This window comes from Phaethon lepturus, unplaced genomic scaffold, assembly GCF_000687285.1.
Source record: "Phaethon lepturus isolate BGI_N335 unplaced genomic scaffold, ASM68728v1 scaffold1589, whole genome shotgun sequence".
Classification (NCBI taxonomy): Eukaryota; Metazoa; Chordata; class Aves; order Phaethontiformes; family Phaethontidae; genus Phaethon; species Phaethon lepturus.
In genome coordinates this window covers 123,721-141,727 of record NW_010563965.1, presented here as the reverse complement: position 1 = coordinate 141,727, position 18,007 = coordinate 123,721, and the positions used below count along the sequence as shown (strand labels likewise).

The window sequence follows — 18,007 nt, the reverse complement described above, 5'->3', positions numbered from 1 at the left end:
GAAACGCTTGGTAATCAGCAATTGATTTAGCACTTCAGAAGTCAACACTAGCAACTAGATTAAGCAAGTTAAGCAACTTAAAGAAGCAGAAGATGTTGCAAGGGCCTGTGATGACAGTTCACAGAACATGACAGATATAAACATTGAAATTACATTGTGTGCTACATCCTCTTCTCATTCAATCCCCATCCTGGTGGAGGGGGCACCGCAAGCTATGTGGTCAAGTAATTCCAGGCTGACAGTGGGCATGTAGTTTCCTTCCCAGTGAGGGAGGACTGAGACCTTTAAGTTGTTACTGCACCTGTAGTGTGAAACAGTGCTGTTACAGGCACCAAGTGATGTCACTGTCATGCTTTATTTGTTAAAATACTGATCTAGGATGGAATGACTTTCCCACTTGTCAGTAACTGAGAAACCATAGTAGCATTTGTATGCAGTGCCAGACTTACTATTTCTTTACTCTTGCTTCTTCCTTCTGAAGTTGATCAATTTTGGTGTCTTTAATTATTCTGGACACCTTAGTCTTGGCATTAGTTTTTAATTAAATGTAGTAGGTAGAAAATTCCTTCAGAAATTTGAAGTTCAATTCTTCTTGTATTATTTCACTGACCTTGACACTGTTGTTTTTCTTTTGTTTTTTTAAAAAAGCCATTTCTGCTGTTCCCAAGAGTGAAGCTAAATCTCAGAGCTTCTGAGTCCCAGATCATTTTCCAATGAACAGGACCAGATTGCATTGCCTGTTCTCACTTCAGTATCAAAAAGACGATAGAATCTGAGAGCATCTTTAAACTGTGGATGGACAGAGGATTAAGTGCTTGGTTCATTTCACATTTAAATGCCATTAGTCTTGGCATGCTTCAGTTCTAAGCAGTTATATCCAGACTGTCATTTAAAATAAACTTTTCTAACTTCCTGTTGTTACCTAAAATAGGCTTGTTAACTAAATATGAAGACATAAATAAAGCCATTTACTGAAATTCATACTCAAGATCAAATGTAATACAATCAAGACTTACAATTCAGATCCTCTTTTACTTCCAAAATGTTTTAAAAATATTTTGTCTATAGTTGATCAAAGATGGTTCTTCATATACGTGATGCTCAAGAACAATACAGATGTACCAGGCTGGACTGCAATATGTGACCTTACTGACAGATTTACTTCTCTAAAAGGAGTCGGTCATGTATTCACATATTGCGCTCTTGGGTAATAACGTAGAACACTTTATTTGCAAAACATAGTGCTAAAACATCTTAATTTGCTGTTCTCTGACATCAAAATGTGTCCAAAGAATATTACACATGGTGACTTACCCAGATTCCATCAGTGGTCTGACGGAATTTGATCTAACTAAGAAAAGAAGATGGAGGCAGTGAATTCTAAGCTGAAACTTCATTTTAAGCAGGAAATTAAAAATGTCAGATCACCGATAACTTCACATGTGAGAGAATATTTTTCTACCTGAAACATTCATTACTAATTGTTTTAATTACAATCTTTTTTTTTTCAATAATTATAAAATAATTGAAGTATTAGGGTGAGGCCTCTATTGCTCTACATAAAAATCTACTCACCTATGAAAATTGAAAAAAATAATACGTTACTTTTCTCTCTCTCCAGTTCATAAGAAGTGCAAGTTATAGGCTTGTTTGTGAAATACAAAGGGAGATCTATCCAAAACTGTTTTCCTGATTCTTCTTGCTCATATTGCTGATTTTTTTGCAGGCCTTGTAGGGGTTTATTTGAGGACTTACTTTAAAATAACACTGGCAGACTGAAATCTGGGCAAACTATATGCATGAATAATGCAATTACGTACCCTTTACGATTTTACAATGTGTAAGCAGCTGCAGAGCCTTGACAGCAGTTGACTTCTGCTTTTGAGAGAGACGTTTGGTGTTAAAATTACCGTGTTGCTTGGTTATTAGTATCACTGTGGCTGTTCTAAAACTAGCGAAATGGCCAAATCAACATCAATCTAATTTAGGTGCTTTTTCTATCAGTTTGTAAACTGTATGGAAAAAATAAAATTTCTTTCTGAATCTATAAAAGAAGCTATTAAAAGCAATGAGATCATAGTTGGAAATGAAAAAAAGAATGCTAGGTAGTATAGTCAAATACTTTCGCATAAAATGTATTGTGAAAGTTGCACATCAAATTATCAATCTTCTGCACACTTTTTCTCTCAGGGTATTGTAACTACTTAGATTTGTTTGTTCAGCACATTCAGTAAAAAAACTGCTTTGTGATAATTTTTTCTACTTTAGGGTTGATCTTTTTAAGTACGCTAGTCTTGCTAAAACTTCAAAAAATGAGTCCCTAAAATACCTATATTTGCCAGTGCAGAAGTGTTATGCAATAGAGACTGTCACTTCTTTTTAATTTCCTGGATGGATCTGTCGAGGACATACTATACCACGCTAGGAGTTTCCTTAGAGTACTTTGCCTTTACAGCTGCACTTACATGTGCCATGGGAGATGTTGGCCTGGGATGTTTCTTTCGTCTCTCACTCCCTTGCATGGACAGCTAAAGTTTCCATTGCTTTTATATCCGTGCCGATTACTTTTCATCTGTTTCAGTGGTTTGGCAAGACATTAATCACTGGTCTTTTTTGCATTTGGTCTTGATTGTATGAGGACAATCTGATTTTCATTTTGTTGTTTGCTTATGATGACACTGCTCAAGTTTGTATCACAATAAGACTCTGGATGCTGCTCCTATGTATAAATCCAGTTTCCAAAGATCAGTGCGTCCCTGGGAGTGCTGTTTCACATGATGTCTTTTTTTGCTCTTTTTATATACTGTTGGTGTTTCTTAGAGCAGCCTGTAATAGCTGTACAGACAGCCTTTGTGGGAGTTAGCAGTTACACACAGTTAGCATCTCAGTTGTTATAGTAGACTGAAAAGTAAACCATTGTAGGCCACTGAGAAACCTCTGATGAGATGAGGGATTTTTAATCTGTTTTGGGCTTATCTGGAGTTTCTCAGGCATGCCTTTAAGGTTTTCCTCTTCGAGCAACATGCTTAGGGCAGAGAAGGAAGTTGTGACAACTGCATGACCCTGAAGCTAGATAGAGCAAACCGGGAATATTGAGGAAAAGAACTTAAAAGAGGGAACGATGAACTATGAGAGGACCAGAATTGAAAGGCAGCAGGAAAAGGTACTGGGAGAAACAGCCTGGAAAGGAATGGTGTTTTTCCATTCACCATAAGTATTGTTGAAGAAGCAGTATGTAATATGTATTCTTACCATGGCAGTGTTGCAAAAAAACTCCATTTTTAAGTGGAGCATTAAAGATACTGATTGATTAGACCTTTATTTAGAGTTCTTTAATTGTGACTCCAAAGCACAGTTGCACCTATTGCCCTCATTAAAAAACTTGAACATGCTCATGAGAAAACCCCAGGATAGACATTGGAACTGTGTGCATGTTTCAGAAAACAGTTTTGGAATGTATTTAGGCATATCACTTGATTCGTGTTTACATTAAGATTGGGAAGTGGGAAAATGCACGTGTGTTTTCTTTGCCTATCTTCTGCTCTTTCAATTTTATAATAACCTGTATTCATTTCAGTGACCACTTCTTCATGAGGGTTTAAAATTCTGTCGTGTTCGTGATGTTAAAAAAAAAAGATTTGAAATTGCCCATGTCAGATTTCATGTCACTGAAAAAGTACTAAATGAACCAAAGATGTGGCAGTTAGTTAATAAAACTGCTAATGATTATACAGTGTTTCATGAATTAGTCAATTAATATATCCTTAGTAGTCACAAATCTCAGGTAGCTTGTAATCAGTGGTATTGTAACTAACTGCATAATTTTGAATTCAAGGCCACTCACAGTTTGCTGTAACATTGCTGTAACCCACTATGGCTGTTCTGTGTATTACCAACTGGAGTGTTCTAAAGAAGAAAAGCAGTTTCTAATTCAGTAATACGCTTACGTGATTCCTATGGGGGTATCACACAGAGATTGCAATCCATGTTTTGTGACACCTAGTAAAAACAAACAAGTTTGAAATTATTTCTTGATTAACTAAAACTCAATCACGCTACATTTTTGTAGCGTGCAAACGGTGCATCTTCAGCATTGTGCTAAGGAGAATGAGTCAAAAGTAAATCCTTTCACAGGCACATAATAGTATCTAATCATAATAGAGACCAAGTCCGCTGAACTAGTCTGTTAATTTCATTAAGAATGATTTCATTTTGTTTTGTTGTGTTGATGAAATGGGGCCCAAACTGGAAGGTAATGTATCAACCTGAGAGTATTAAGTTTCAGAAGTTATTTGCCTTTTAGGTTGTATTCTTTAGCCTAAGGGTCTTTTCCCTTCTCCTGCCTTTTCTGAATCTGATGCTATTTCCTACATTGTAAAAGCCGCCTGTGCAATCCTTCTCTTCGTGGCCTTCCCCTTATTACTTTCCATTGTTGAATATGCTTCCCTGCTGTACCTGTGCTGTCTGTGGGCTGCTGAATTCGTAGGGCCCTAAGCAGAAAGCCGCTGTCAGCCTCGCAGCTCACTCCGGGTCATGGGCTGCAACACGTAGAACAGTGCTTGCAACTCAGGTCCCAACGCCCGGTGGTGGGCTTCTGTACGGCCATGCAAGTGAAGAATTGCTAGTGAAAATTCGTTCTTGACAAGACACATTCCCAAAACTCATATGAAGCTCCACAGATTTGGTTCACCCTATATGGTGTGAAATGTCCTAAGACTATTGCTTGTCAGATAAATAGGAGGAAACGTGTCTGCTGAACATTCTGGGCTTGAATGGTGCAAATAGCGCATGTTGTGTTATTGTATTGAAACCTGTCACTGCCTGGATTTAATGTATGTTCAGCATCCTTATGATTTCGCGGCTTTGACTCCTATATGCGATTAACTGGTTTCTGTATGATTTGTTTCGTGTGATATACATACGTTTTTATGGGAACTACTCATCCTCTGCTGTTTAGCATTTCAGGGAAGTATTTTGTTTCCTTAATTTGACTGTTTGTATTCAGTATCTTCCAGTGTTTACTATTGTGAAATCTATTTTTTCATATATATGTATAGCAGCAAGTATTACACTGTAGTGTTTACACTGCAGTAATTACACGGTAGCATTGCAAGTCTTCTAACTGTAGTCTAGTGATACTCTTGAAATAATAACCTAATTATTTAAGTCTTATTTCTTGTAGTTTTTTGCTTTCCTTTTATTGTTTACCATTCCAAACCCTCTGTTTCACAATTGCAGCTTGGCAACAGATGAGCTCTTTGCAATTCCAATAACTTTTTTTTTCTTATGAATTGCAAATTTTGGGTAGAGAATTTCGTGGTGTGTGTTGGTATCCTCATAAGTATGGCATCATTACTAAATTTGGAAATCTGTACTCTTAATCTGGCTTACATTAGAAAGAAATGTAAGAAAGTATGTAAAGAAAGTGAAGAAAGAGACCAAGACTCAATTTTAAAGGATTAATTAAAGGATTTTAAATGTTTTGTTTTCTACATAACTGTGAAAAAATGGTTTCAAATCATTGATTAAATCTTGCTCTACTGGAGTTATAGAAACTTCTAATGACATAATCATGTCATATCAGTTGTGTAACTTTGTATGAAGACAGTAAATGCAGACTTCAAAATTTTTGCTGCAGCTATCTACCACTGCTTCAGCCAGGGCAAGTCGGAGTTTTTTTCAGGCAAGGTACCTACAGCACAGATCCAGTATATAAACTCTTGCTCTAGCCAAGAAACACTGTCTGCACAAGTGTTCAGTCCCTTCTTTTAAGATTCAAAGATGGATCTGTCCTCCTCTAAAGCCTTGTTTTAACTGTCCAAAGCTGTTTTCCTCAGATTCTGGGGTAGGAATTACAACTTGGCCTCAACAGAAAGATTGGTTGACCATGTTTCTTAAATTAAATATTGAAATACATTTCCTTTTTGCTTTTCTTTCCAGGATCGGTCCTGAAGGGTCTTTGTTTCTAATTTCACCTAGACAAGATACATTTATTTTGAAACCTTTCAGGATTTTAGATATTTACCATTTTGGCAAAAAGTTAAGCTTTTTTTGGAATTTTTTTTTTTTAATCAAAGTGGACAAAGCCCTGAGCTTTGCTCTCAATAGGCAATGAATCTTGCTGTAATATATAGTTAAATACTCCCCAGTTATATGAGACAGCTAGCTTCAGGTTCTTGTCTGCCTAATTCAGACCAGAACATTGCGGTGATGATTTGTAATCTTAGGTGAACACTCTTACCATCTGTATTCTGGTGTGTATATTACGCATTTGCCTCTGTTCGAAGCTGTTCTGTGGATTTGTTAAGAGATCCAGAGAATGTTACAATGCTCAACATTTTAATTTCCCCTGCAGCAGTTTTGTTCCATCTTGCATCCTGTTGTAGACATGAGGATTCCTTTGCTTTCCAAGAACAAGCCTCAGCTTTTGGGATACCTACTGAAAATACCAAGTTCAATCAGTTACTCATCCACACAGAAAAGATAGCAGAAGGGTATTATTGTCCATAAATGTTTAGGTTCTCAAATTCCTTAGATAGGGAAATGAAACAAAGTTTTATGCACTGTGAGCTTCTACTGTAAGAAGATTTTAGTTAAATAATTAGATTTTCTTTAAATATTGGTGGGATATATATGGTAGCTGTTTCCTCGTTCAGAGAAAGAAAATTTGGACTTGTGCTCTAACTACCAGAGTAATGCCACTCCCCAGATATGGGCTTACCTGCTAGTTTACATGTGCAGATAAAAGATATTGCTGATGTGTGGATGTAGACCTTTATCAGTGCATCTGACGCACTTTTGGAATGATGCCTGTCTTCATTTTGTTTGGTGTAATTATCAAGGAGCAAGTTGTCTTCATTCCAGTTAATACTGGGCTACTTCTTACTGTGGTATATTTTTAGATTTTCTTTTAAAATATTTTCAAGTTCTGTGTCTTGTAACTATAGCACTGAACAGAAAGTTGCTCACAAACTTTTTTGCAATATAAAATGTGGGGTTTTTTTCTTCTTTCCCTGGCATTACCATGTTCTGTTCCTCAGGATGTTTTCTCTTTCTGTGATTCCTTTTCAGCTGCTGCACATAAAGTGTGATAATGATGAACATATGTTTCAAAGACCCTCTACTTTTTTCTGGTGTAACAATGAGGATTCACCTCCTTGTTTAGATATCTCTTCCATTACGCTTACTCCTAGGAGTTCTCCTGACTCTAGACTACCATCTGGATTGTTAATACCACCACCTTCAAAAAGTGGTCTTCCAAAGCCAACCAGTGAATACAGCTGCCCAAGACCTCGTGTAATCCTGCTGTGCGAAAGCTTTTTCTTCTTTTTTTTTTTTTTTTTTGGCTTTCCTATGTTCTCTGTGTATTAACTTGTATAAAAAAATGTGCATTTTGTACAGTAGTTAAAGGACAGACCAGATGTATCTTAGGTTCTTTAGGGATACTCCTAAAATACGGAATTCGCAAAGATTTATCCTTATTTCTACATAGCTTTTTCTCTCCCATGCCCAAAACCTAAATTCTTATTTTCCCAACATGTTTAAATTAATCACCTCTGCGTTATCTATCAATCTCTTGTTAAAATTTTTTATATTAAGAATAGTTATTCAAAACAAACAATTCCAACTTCAAGGACTTTCCCTCTGCACCTGAATTAATAGAAATCAGCCATTAAATACCTTTTAGCATACTTTATAAAAACTCTGTGCAAAATGAAGGTTGAAAATTATTCTTATATACGAAATGGGCATATTGCCTGCTTTTTCCTAGCAATATGCTTGTCTCGCAACTTCTCTCCCATTTGCAAGTAACATTTGGCTGTATTTGTCAAACATCATGGCTTTCTGCATGTGTTCACTAAATGAAAATGCTTCTTGTGCTCATATGTATTCAAAATACACATTTCTTAAAATAACTGAATTATAGTTTTACTTAAACTAGCTGTATCAGTAGTATCAATATGGCCAGTAACATCAACAAAATGGCATATAGACAGGAAATGGTAGTGTAAACTTTGGTTTTGCTTTTTTTTTCCCCCCTAAAAGACTCATTTAAGACTAAACATCAATAGTTTGTTTATTTATGTGGCTTCTAGGTAGCCATAAACACTTAGCAAATAAGGAGAATCTACATTAGCATTTACTGCCTCCCAGACATTCTAGGATTATTCATCAATGTTGACAGGAAATGTAGGTTAATATGTGGCATGTACCTATGCATTAAACCTGCTCCCACCTTCCTGATGGAGACAAAACCTGTCGACAATCAGAGTGAGTTTTGTTTGTGTGAAGAACAGGATATGAGATTCATTGTATGTTTACTTTGGGTCAAGCACATCCATTGCCCTGCTTTGAGTGGGAGCAGATGACATCCAGTGATTTCCCTGACTTAAATTATGCTGGTTCTCTGGCCACGCACAAAGGCTCCAGGAGGTTAATGCAAGGACTATGAGCGTGGTGATAAGAGCATACTGTGTCTAAACAGTATGCACTGAAATGTTTTCACAGCAGGTGATCTTTGAAACTGCAATGCTAAGTCATGTGGAGGTCAGTAAGAGTTCTGTATGTGTAAAAGTCTTAAAAATTAGTTATTTCATTAAGTTAATTCAGCTCTGGTCTTGACAGGAAATAACATGACTAATTTTTTTTAAAATAGAACCCAAAAAAGCAGCATGTTAAATGTGGATTTGTTTTCTTGGTTTTGCTCTGCACTTCAGTATACCTAGATAGAAATATCCCAGGTTTTTGGAGAACCAAACAGTTCTAGATCTCTCCTCATCCAAACTTAAAATATTAAATCAAAACTCCTAAGAAATAGGTAGTGTAGGACTCCAGAGTCTAGTTTTCGCTTTCAGCATGTGTCCAGTGGAAGACTATGGATCAATATCCTTTCCTTCACAGCAGCCACTGGAGCCTCCAGAGATAAATCAGAGTAGTTCAGGACTATCTGTAGACTTGGCTTAGAAATCTCTGCTGTGTTCTGTGAGAGGGCAGCTTCAGTTGCTGGAGTAGAAGCATTAAAGTAAGTAGCATTCCAAAATAAGGTTTATGTCCATGAAACTGTCAAGTGCCAGCAGTGTTAAGGACTACCCACTTGCCAGGTTGTCGTATTCAGGTATTCTGAACAAAAGGATCTGTGTGACTAATTTAACTTGTGCTTAAAAATTTTCATGTGAATATTTTGGTCAAATTGAATCTTATTCAAAAATAGCAGTCTTTGCCTGTGCCTGGCTGTGTAGTCTTTCTAATACACAGACTGTAGGTTTTTTGTATTGTCTAAGTAATAACACTAACGTACAAACTAGTTTTACGTATATATTTTGCCTTCAGTTTGTCAATCTCAGTTTTAATCTGTTTCATCCTCTGTCTTCAGTGTTCAGTTTATTCTGACTTGAGTATCTCCTTTGTGTCCTGAAGGAATGGACTGATGGCAGGAGGAATTAATATTAACAAATAAATATGGCTATAGAATGATAGTAATTGATGGGTTTAGGGTTTCTTTTGCTTATCCAGTATTATTTTTTTTGAAGCCTTCCAAATTACTGGACCTTACTAATTAAATCTTTTCTGTTCCATGTTCAAGGATGAGAGTTTTATTTTGGATATTAATATTCAGTGTATTGCATGCCTAGGTTGTTATGTAGAAAAAAATACATTTGAAGCTTTGATCACACCAGGTTTTTTAGGTTGCCAAATAAGTTAACATGTAAAGAAGAACTAGTAAGCAAGAAATATTGGGATTGTCTCTTTTAATTTTAGCTACTTGGCCTGTGCACTCCAAAGTGTAGCATATTGTTGTTGCAGTATTACCTTAAATGGGTCTTGTGAACGTATCTGTATTCATCCGTCTGCAATGCAGAACTGCTTGTCACCAGCTTTTTCAGGTTTAACTGATACATTTCTGGCTGTACCACAATGGTCTGAAAATGGAAAAACTACAATGCTGCTTACATATTGGAGTTTTAGCATGTCTTAGACTCTGAACTGCAAATGCCATTTGCTTGGTGTCAGGAGCTGGTTTTTGCATGCTGATGGTTATTTTTAACTTTTTTGAAAACGTGGCTCTTATCTGCATGCTGAAGAATTCAGTATTGTGATCTTTCATGTGAAATATTGCCCTAATATTTATTGTCCTTATTGTAGGCAGGCAGTGTGACACCTAAATCACCCTCCACTGACATCTTTGATATGGTTCCCTTTTCTCCCATATCCCCTCAGTCATCAACACCTACTCGCAATGGTACACAGCCTCCTCCAGTACCCAGTAGATCTACAGAGATCAGTAAGTTTTGTAACAACTGACCTAATTTTTGCTTACATTATATTTTTTTTAATAAAGCATCTTTAAAGATTGACGTACATTTTGCATGAGAAGCCAAATACCGTTTTTGTAAATCACATTCAATAATGCCATTTCATTTTTATACCATCTTCCCAAAGTTATTGATGTTGCTGCCAAGTTATATTATAAACAAATTTATTTACTTGCTGAAACTATTATGTAAGCTGGTTGAAGGAGTTCGGTTGGGGATTTTAACTTGGCTTTTCTTTTACAGTATCTTTTCTGTACTTACTTCAAGAAATACTTTTACTTCCTGTTAGTTCTTTCCCTGTCAAGCCACAGTCTAAAGTCTACATTTCTGGGGAAGACAGCAGGTGGAGTAAGTATGGTGGTGATGATGCAGAAGAGGGAGCTGAAGAAAGATGTAGACTGTCCTGGAATACCATTTTTAATACTACTTTTCATATCATCTACTGCTCTGTTTTTCAGTTATACTTGATGAACCTTTCCAGATCTGTGGACCACTCCTAAAAGATCTTCAAAACATGATTAACAATAGCAATTTTGTTTTCCAAAGGTTTGAAAGCAGTTAGGATAAGGTTCTCAGCTTCTCTGGAAATCTTTTAGGAGTCCACAAATTATTTTTAAAAGCTTTGGAAATCCCTTGGGGGAGAGGAGAACGGAGCATATGCAAGCAATGTTAGAAGTTGTAGAAATACCAGTCTGTGCATAGTATTTTCTATCTGTAATGCCTATTTTAGTATGGGTAAGGATCACTAATGTTACTGCTTGCCACCATATAAAACCACATTTGAAGGGTTTCTGCCTATTTTGGGGAATGCTGCTAGTATGTAGAATTTTCAGGTATGAATGAGAGCTGTGCACAGTGTTTACAAACGCCTTGTAAAACTTAAGTCAGTGTGTGTCTTCTCCAGTACCTTATCTACATACTTTCTTTTCCGTTGCTCAGAATGACTGTCACCCTCTAAAGAGAAAGTAGATGTCAAGGCTATTGATTCAATTAAAAATTCCCCTATTTTTTAAGAGTTTTTAAATTAAGTTTAATGGGGTTCTCAAAGGGTATATTAACAATTAAAAACTCTTCTATTAACAATACCTAATATTAACTATTCTTAAACAGCTTAATATTCTACTAGAATATTCTAAAAGAATGTTAGAATATAACTGTTCTATTAAGAGAATGTTTGTGTCTTTGTAAAGAACAACAACAAAAAAATAATCCAAAGACATACCCCCCCGCCAAGAACATATTTTGTGTTTTCAGATTTGTTCCTCTGAAGCTACAGATATTGCCATAAAATCTATCTCAATGTATCAATCTTCAAATACAATAACTTGAATTGACTTGCAGGACAAATTTTTTTTTTTTTTTTTTAGCTGTGTTCCTACTTCAATTCTGTTGAAATTGTGGCTAGAAATCTTGTGGGAGTCAGTGCTCAATGCTGGGTGGCCTTGAAAATTCCAACTTTGCAGGTTTTGTAGTATAGAAAATACTGTAAATAATTTGCTTATTCAGTGATATGTAATATTTAAAATAGTTGTTTCTTCTGCACTTCATTCATTTGCATTAAAGTGATGTTCTTCAGAGATGTGTCATTCAGTGTCTGTTAAGTCTCTGTGCTCCTTGGTGTGCCATGCTTCTGAGAGGTATTACAGAAATACGTAACAGTCCTACACTTTTGATCCCCAGCTCTTTCAGTCTATGTCAGGGTACTTTATCTGTTGAAACTTGTTGCATTCATTGGCTATGTTTGGCATATTTCAAAAATACAATTTGAAATAGTAAGGGAATATTTTCTAATTAAACAAGAATTTACTGTCTTAGATGAGAAAGTTCAGATCCCATAAGTACCTCATTCAAGCTCTGTAATGTTATATTACTATCATAATGTACAATAATACATTGTACATTTATATGGTGTTATTGCTCTCAGTACAAGCAACAAGCTGGCATTTCTTTCTCCAATACAAGTCAGATAGGTGGCAACCAAGAAGAGCCAAAGTTTGGAGTCTCCCATTTTCTGAGGTCGTCTTTTCATGTTGTTATCTCTACTTTCTTTTTCACTGCACTTGAGTGGAGTGTCTTTTTCCATCACTTCTGATGAAATTACAGGGTGATTTTCTGGATTTTATCATTTTTATAACTTTCACCTTCGTCGCATTCAGTAGTAAACAAGGTGAAAGATAAGGGTGCACCATCTGTTTGCTAGCGTCAACCTCCAAGTTGCTCCATTCGTCTAAGTGAGGTTCATCTGCCTGTTACCTAGGGATGGCACGTGTGCCGCTCAAGCAAAATGAGCTTGTTCATCTTACTCATCAACTGACCAGTTTGACAAATTGCCCAAAAATAACACTGCAAAGGAAAAACAGGTGCCATTTGCAGGAAAGCAGTAACAATACCAAGCACTTTGGATTCCTCCAAGACCAAGAGCTTCGTAGGTGATAAGGCACCAGGGTGACAGCTCAGGTATTCATAAAGAGAAATGCCTAGAGTTAGTTTTGCTTGCCAGCAATCCTTTGGGTAGTTTCCCCAGCAAAAATTGGGGGGGTTACTAAATGGTATCTTTTGCTTTGACTAGGTCACAGTACGTAGTTCAAGAAACCAGCATTGTACTACCGGAAGAGTACAACACTGACCTTTGCTTGGAAAGGCTGTTGTCTCCAAAACATATAAGCCTCAAAAAAGGGCAAGGAATCTTGAAATTTTGAGTTCTTATTCAGCATTATACCAGTATGGCTGCTCAGTAAATGTCTGCAAGAAAATTGCATCATTTTTGGACAGGAAGTTGCAGGTACAACAAATATGTGGTGTCTTTTTAGGTAATAATTGCAAAAAAGTGATTGTTTCAAAAACAAAACCCTTTCCAGAATTGTATTTCTACTCAAAATGTCACTAAGAAATATTTCTTTTAACAGAAAGTTCGCGGTAAGCAGCTTGCAGGCTACACATAAGCATTGCAGCCCCATATAGTAATTGCTTAACTGAACAAGTGACCAATGCATAGTTAGCGCAATCAAAAATGCAGTGTTAAAGACCATGCTGCTGCTTCCTCATGGAGTAAGGGATTGCAAACATTCTTTTAAGTTATCTTAAAGGACAGAATTAATTCATTAATTTTAATTCATTAAAGGAGGAATTAATTTATGTGTTTCTTGATGGCACAGCATTATTTTCATAACTCAGAAAAGAACTGGAGAGGAACATTATTGAATTGTTTAACATTCATTTCACTCAAATGCATCTTGAACAATCCAAGGTCACAGTGGGCAGATGTAGAAATCTGCTCCAAGATGCAGTCTTTCCAGAGATATTTAAGAGTCTGTTGTCAGAATAATGGTGGAACCATTTTTTATGCTGTAATAATTCCAAAAGAAAAAAATACAGAGTAGCTTGCAGCTAAGGGAAAGGCTTCCTGGACTTCACTACTCAGCTTATTCCAAATATTTTCTTGGGTGCTTGTGTTGGTGTGATTCATTTTTATTTGTCATCACAGCTGCTCCAGGACATCTGGGGAAAGAATAACTCTGTGCCTGGATGATAGCTAAGGTAAAGAAGATTGGAATGCAAAATTAGAGCAGAAAAGCCAAATATTTGTAGTTTAGTTCAGTAATTTCTAGTTTTGAGTTTATTACGGAGTGCAGGTTGCTACTCTCCAGTATTAAGTGTTTCTTGTGCTGAATATAGATGGGTCACAGAAACAACAATTGATTACCTGTTCATGTCTTTCTGTGGTTTGAGTTGCAGATCTAAAACATCAGCATTTCGTCATTTTGAATTTGTTGGTTGCTTTCCCAAGCTGTGAATTTATTTCCACCCAGAAAGCAATGGGAAAGGGAATTATATGTGTTGTGTGAAAGGATGGTTTTCAAAGGCTTACTGGTTGATGCATATTGGAGAAAGAAATGCCTGTCTGTGCTACAATTATTTTGACTAATGTGCCAGGCAAGATATTCATGTTATAGTTAATCTTCATGCAAATTCTCTTGTCTGAAATAAAAAATTACTGATTTATCCCGTCTTTGATAAAAAGGAGTGCTCCTGTGAACAGTGGTGTTAACACTAGCAGAAAAGCTTATGAAGAACCCATGCAGTAGTGCAGCTCTGTAGTGACTAAATTTGAGTATTTGTCCAGTTTGCACATGTTCTTCAGCTTCTGTTCAAAAGAGAAATACTGATGATGCTATTGAAAATATTTCATGGAACTTTATCCCTCCCTGACTCTTAGAAGTGCAATCTCGCATATAAAACACAAATCTTAAAGGCAGAAAAGCAGTTGTACTATGGGTTTTTTCTGCTGGTTTACTGAAATGGTTAGCAAGTTTTAATAGAGATAGTTCCCAAAATAATAATTTTTCATAGAAACTCAGCTAAGAAATATGTCTCTATTTTGAATTTTATTCTGATAGCGTTTATTAAGCTCTGTCACTTAGAATAAGTTACACTCTGGTTAATTTTAAAGTCTTCCTTCAATAACAATATGAATGAAGTAATCCTTCACCTGAAGGCAGGTGACATTGAAGGAGCTAAAGCTTCTGCCACTCTTCTGCTAATGAGCTCAGAAGTGCTGTCATTAATAAATGCCAAATAATAACACATAAAGGAGATAATATCCATAATAGTGTACAAGCTACTCACTTTCAAAAATAGTAATAAGTCATAGCTCAGTACTAAGAAATGCAAGAGTTGTCTTCTTTACTGTTTTTTCCTAGATACATTCGTTGAATGTTTGCTAAGGCTTAGTGTTGAAACTGGCTGCTTCTAGCTGTCTGACCACACAGAAAACTGTCAGCTCCTTTAAGGGTAAAAAGAACCTATGGAGGAGGAAAAGAAAAAAAAAAAAGAAAAGAAAAAGAAAGCAAATGGACCTACATAATGAACAAATACACTTAGGAGGAGCATAAAGCATAATAACTTTCTGCCCAGTAGAGGTTAAATTGAAAGTCAAAGCTGCTACACATCTGAAGGTTACTTGGTAGGAGCATCGGAGCATATAAGGACACTGGTTATACTGGAGCAGACCCATTTTGGCTGTGAAAGAGGCAAGGGACGAGGTAGATCCTAATTGCTACATTAAATTATCCTAGCTAAATTCTCTTTTGCATGCAGGTGGTCTGCCTCTGCCAGGAAAGATGAGATGTTTTTAGTTGGGGTTTTTTTTTTTTGGCTCAAGCGGGCTTTTGGAATAGGGCTTTCCGATCTGGGCCATCTCCTGGTCCCATGTGATAATTGTAGCTGTTAGCCACAGTTTGTGAAATATGTAATTAATCAAGTTTCTGCTTGTTTCTGTACTTTATTATGGGAGTGAATGCTGGTAGCTGTTCATTATTTAAAATGCTTATTGTGCAGCCTAATAACACCTAATTGATCAGGTCAAAACCCATGGCTGGGTTTTCAAAGGCTGATGTGCACAATAAATGTTGACGAGCCTAGGCAAGCACCGGTCTAAAATTCTCACTCGAAGGATGCCAAATTAAAGACATCTATTTAGCTATATGTATGTGCTTCAGCGTTGATAACATGACGGGCAACACTGCAACATGGATTTTGCATCAAGTAGTCAGCTTCCATATCTTGGATGTTAAGGGTAAAATTTTGTGCTTAACCAGAAAACTAGCTAGTCATTTCAGAGATAATAATGCCCCTCTTACTCTTAAAGCTCGTAAGCTAACATTGTTTTAAGGTAGGTAGTATGCTCACCAGCTTTCTTGCTGGACAACCATGAAAGTTAGGAGATAAGATACGATTTTCATTTTCTCTCCAGCATTGACAAGACCATATTAACCTGGTTCCGCAAATTTTGCAATCAGTGCAGTTGGATTGGGTTAGCAAAATTATTTTCTTACTGCTTTAGTTCAACTAAAACAGTGGGATAGAAAAAGTCTGTATAGATGGCACCATTACATGTAGAGAAAAAAAAATTATTACTGAGGAAGAAAAAGAAATTTAAAAAAAACCACAAAATATTTGGGCTGTCATTTGTGAAGAACTAGCATTGCGCTGTTCTAATAAGAAAAAAAAAAATGTATTGGAGGTATTTCTTCTTGTCCAGATAAAGAAGGAAAGAAACAAAAAGCCCCCTGACCACTAGAAAGAGTACTACAGTTAAGTGAGAAACTACAGTATTGAAAGAGAGAAACTTGCAACCAGTCTATTTATGCATCCAGATTTAGTGGAATTTTAGGGTAAGGGACTTTTTGTGGTCCTATGGTTTTTTTTATTCTTTCTCCCTTTTTTGACTTGATCTTATCCAAGATTTTAACACCTTGACACTTAGTTTAGTTACTGCCAGCTGTGCACTGAGGAACTCTATCCAATGAAGCCATGAGTAAGAGTAGTTGCTTGTCCTTACAAAGACATCCTTAACGTGATGGCGAGAAGTAGCAGACAGGGGATGTGAAGGCTAGTTTGTTTGTGAGAATATGTTTCTGACATGATGTTAAGATGAAATTTGACAACTAATGTCCAGTTGTTCCCTCCTCATTTATGAAACTCGTTATACATACTGATTCCAGAATGCACTTCAGTAGGAGATGCCCTCCTCAAATTGCAAATTCTCATTGGATCTCTAAAATTCCTCTAGAAGGAACAAGCATTAATGAAAGCTAAGTAGAGGCTTAAACAGAAATTGATGGTGTTCTTGGAAAAATGTTGAAGTATTAAACTTTGGAAAATTAATCAAGACCTGGCTTTCAAATTGGGATGTTAAAAGTTGTGGTTAATTATTTGCATATCTGGAGGTGCTGCTATTCAACTTGTAAGGAGATGGAAGGTGACGTTTTTAAAGTGCTGTTGTCGTAGCCCATACCTTTTCCCTCAGTGACTCATTTTTCTGTTGTTCCAGAGAGAGACCTTTTTGGAGCAGAACCTTTTGACCCTTTTAGCTGCGGAGCAGGAGATTTCCCTCCAGACATTCAGTCCAAACTAGATGAGATGCAGGTAACTACCGAGTTATCATTTATACAGTTTTCTATGGCTGTATGACTATTCTTGAAATACATGTTTACAGTGTTCTGAAAATGTATCCAAACTGCACACAGAAAAACATAGAAAAAAAACCTGTATCTGACTATTCCTTTTGTACATATATCTCATGGTCTTTTGAGTTGGAGCTTGAATTTGGCTGAAGATCCTTACATGGTATTAATGCGGATACCTGCACTAATTAAGGGTTTCTCAGCAGTCTAATCAAAATGGATACTGCTACTCCTGCCTGGGAAGGGACTGAGTGAGCTGAAAGAGGGAGCTGAGACGAGCGCCCTACAGATACATTGATCTTGTTACTCTTCAGTCCCAGCAATCACCAGTATACCCTCATCTTTCCCTCAGTGGCATCAGTCTGTTTTTTCATAGCATTGGCACAGGCAAAGTACGTGCTTAAGGGGCCAGGTCAATTTTCTGCTGCCTTTAAAAACAGCTCTCTTTGACTATGGTAGTCTGAGACAACTAAACTATTGAGAACTGATTCAAGAATTCTGAACTGATGCATGTTTTATCAGAAAATGTTTGTTGATTCTGAAACACTCAACAGTATCTGTTCAGTTATTGACCCAATTTTGAAGCAATTCTAGGAGCCTTCAAGTTTTGGAATAAATCATTCTTCAGTCAGACTTTCCAAATTGCTAGTCCCTTGCCACCTTGCTTATCTCGTGTTTTTTCAGCAGCCCGCCAGCAAAATGGAAAGCTGAAAACACTGGGAACTTGAA

At 36.7% G+C, this 18,007-nt stretch overlaps 1 protein-coding gene across 1 annotated transcript in view; it reads left to right on the top strand.

Moving 5' to 3' along the window:
* GULP1 (GULP, engulfment adaptor PTB domain containing 1) overlaps positions 1-18,007 on the top strand; it is a 46,466-nt gene that overhangs the window by 21,286 nt on the left and 7,173 nt on the right. Inside the window, exons 7-9 of the mRNA XM_010294692.1 lie at positions 7,072-7,296; positions 10,144-10,282; positions 17,146-17,240. Of these exons, the coding sequence (XP_010292994.1) occupies positions 7,072-7,296; positions 10,144-10,282; positions 17,146-17,240 (459 nt within the window). The remainder of the gene's footprint in view (positions 1-7,071; positions 7,297-10,143; positions 10,283-17,145; positions 17,241-18,007) is intronic.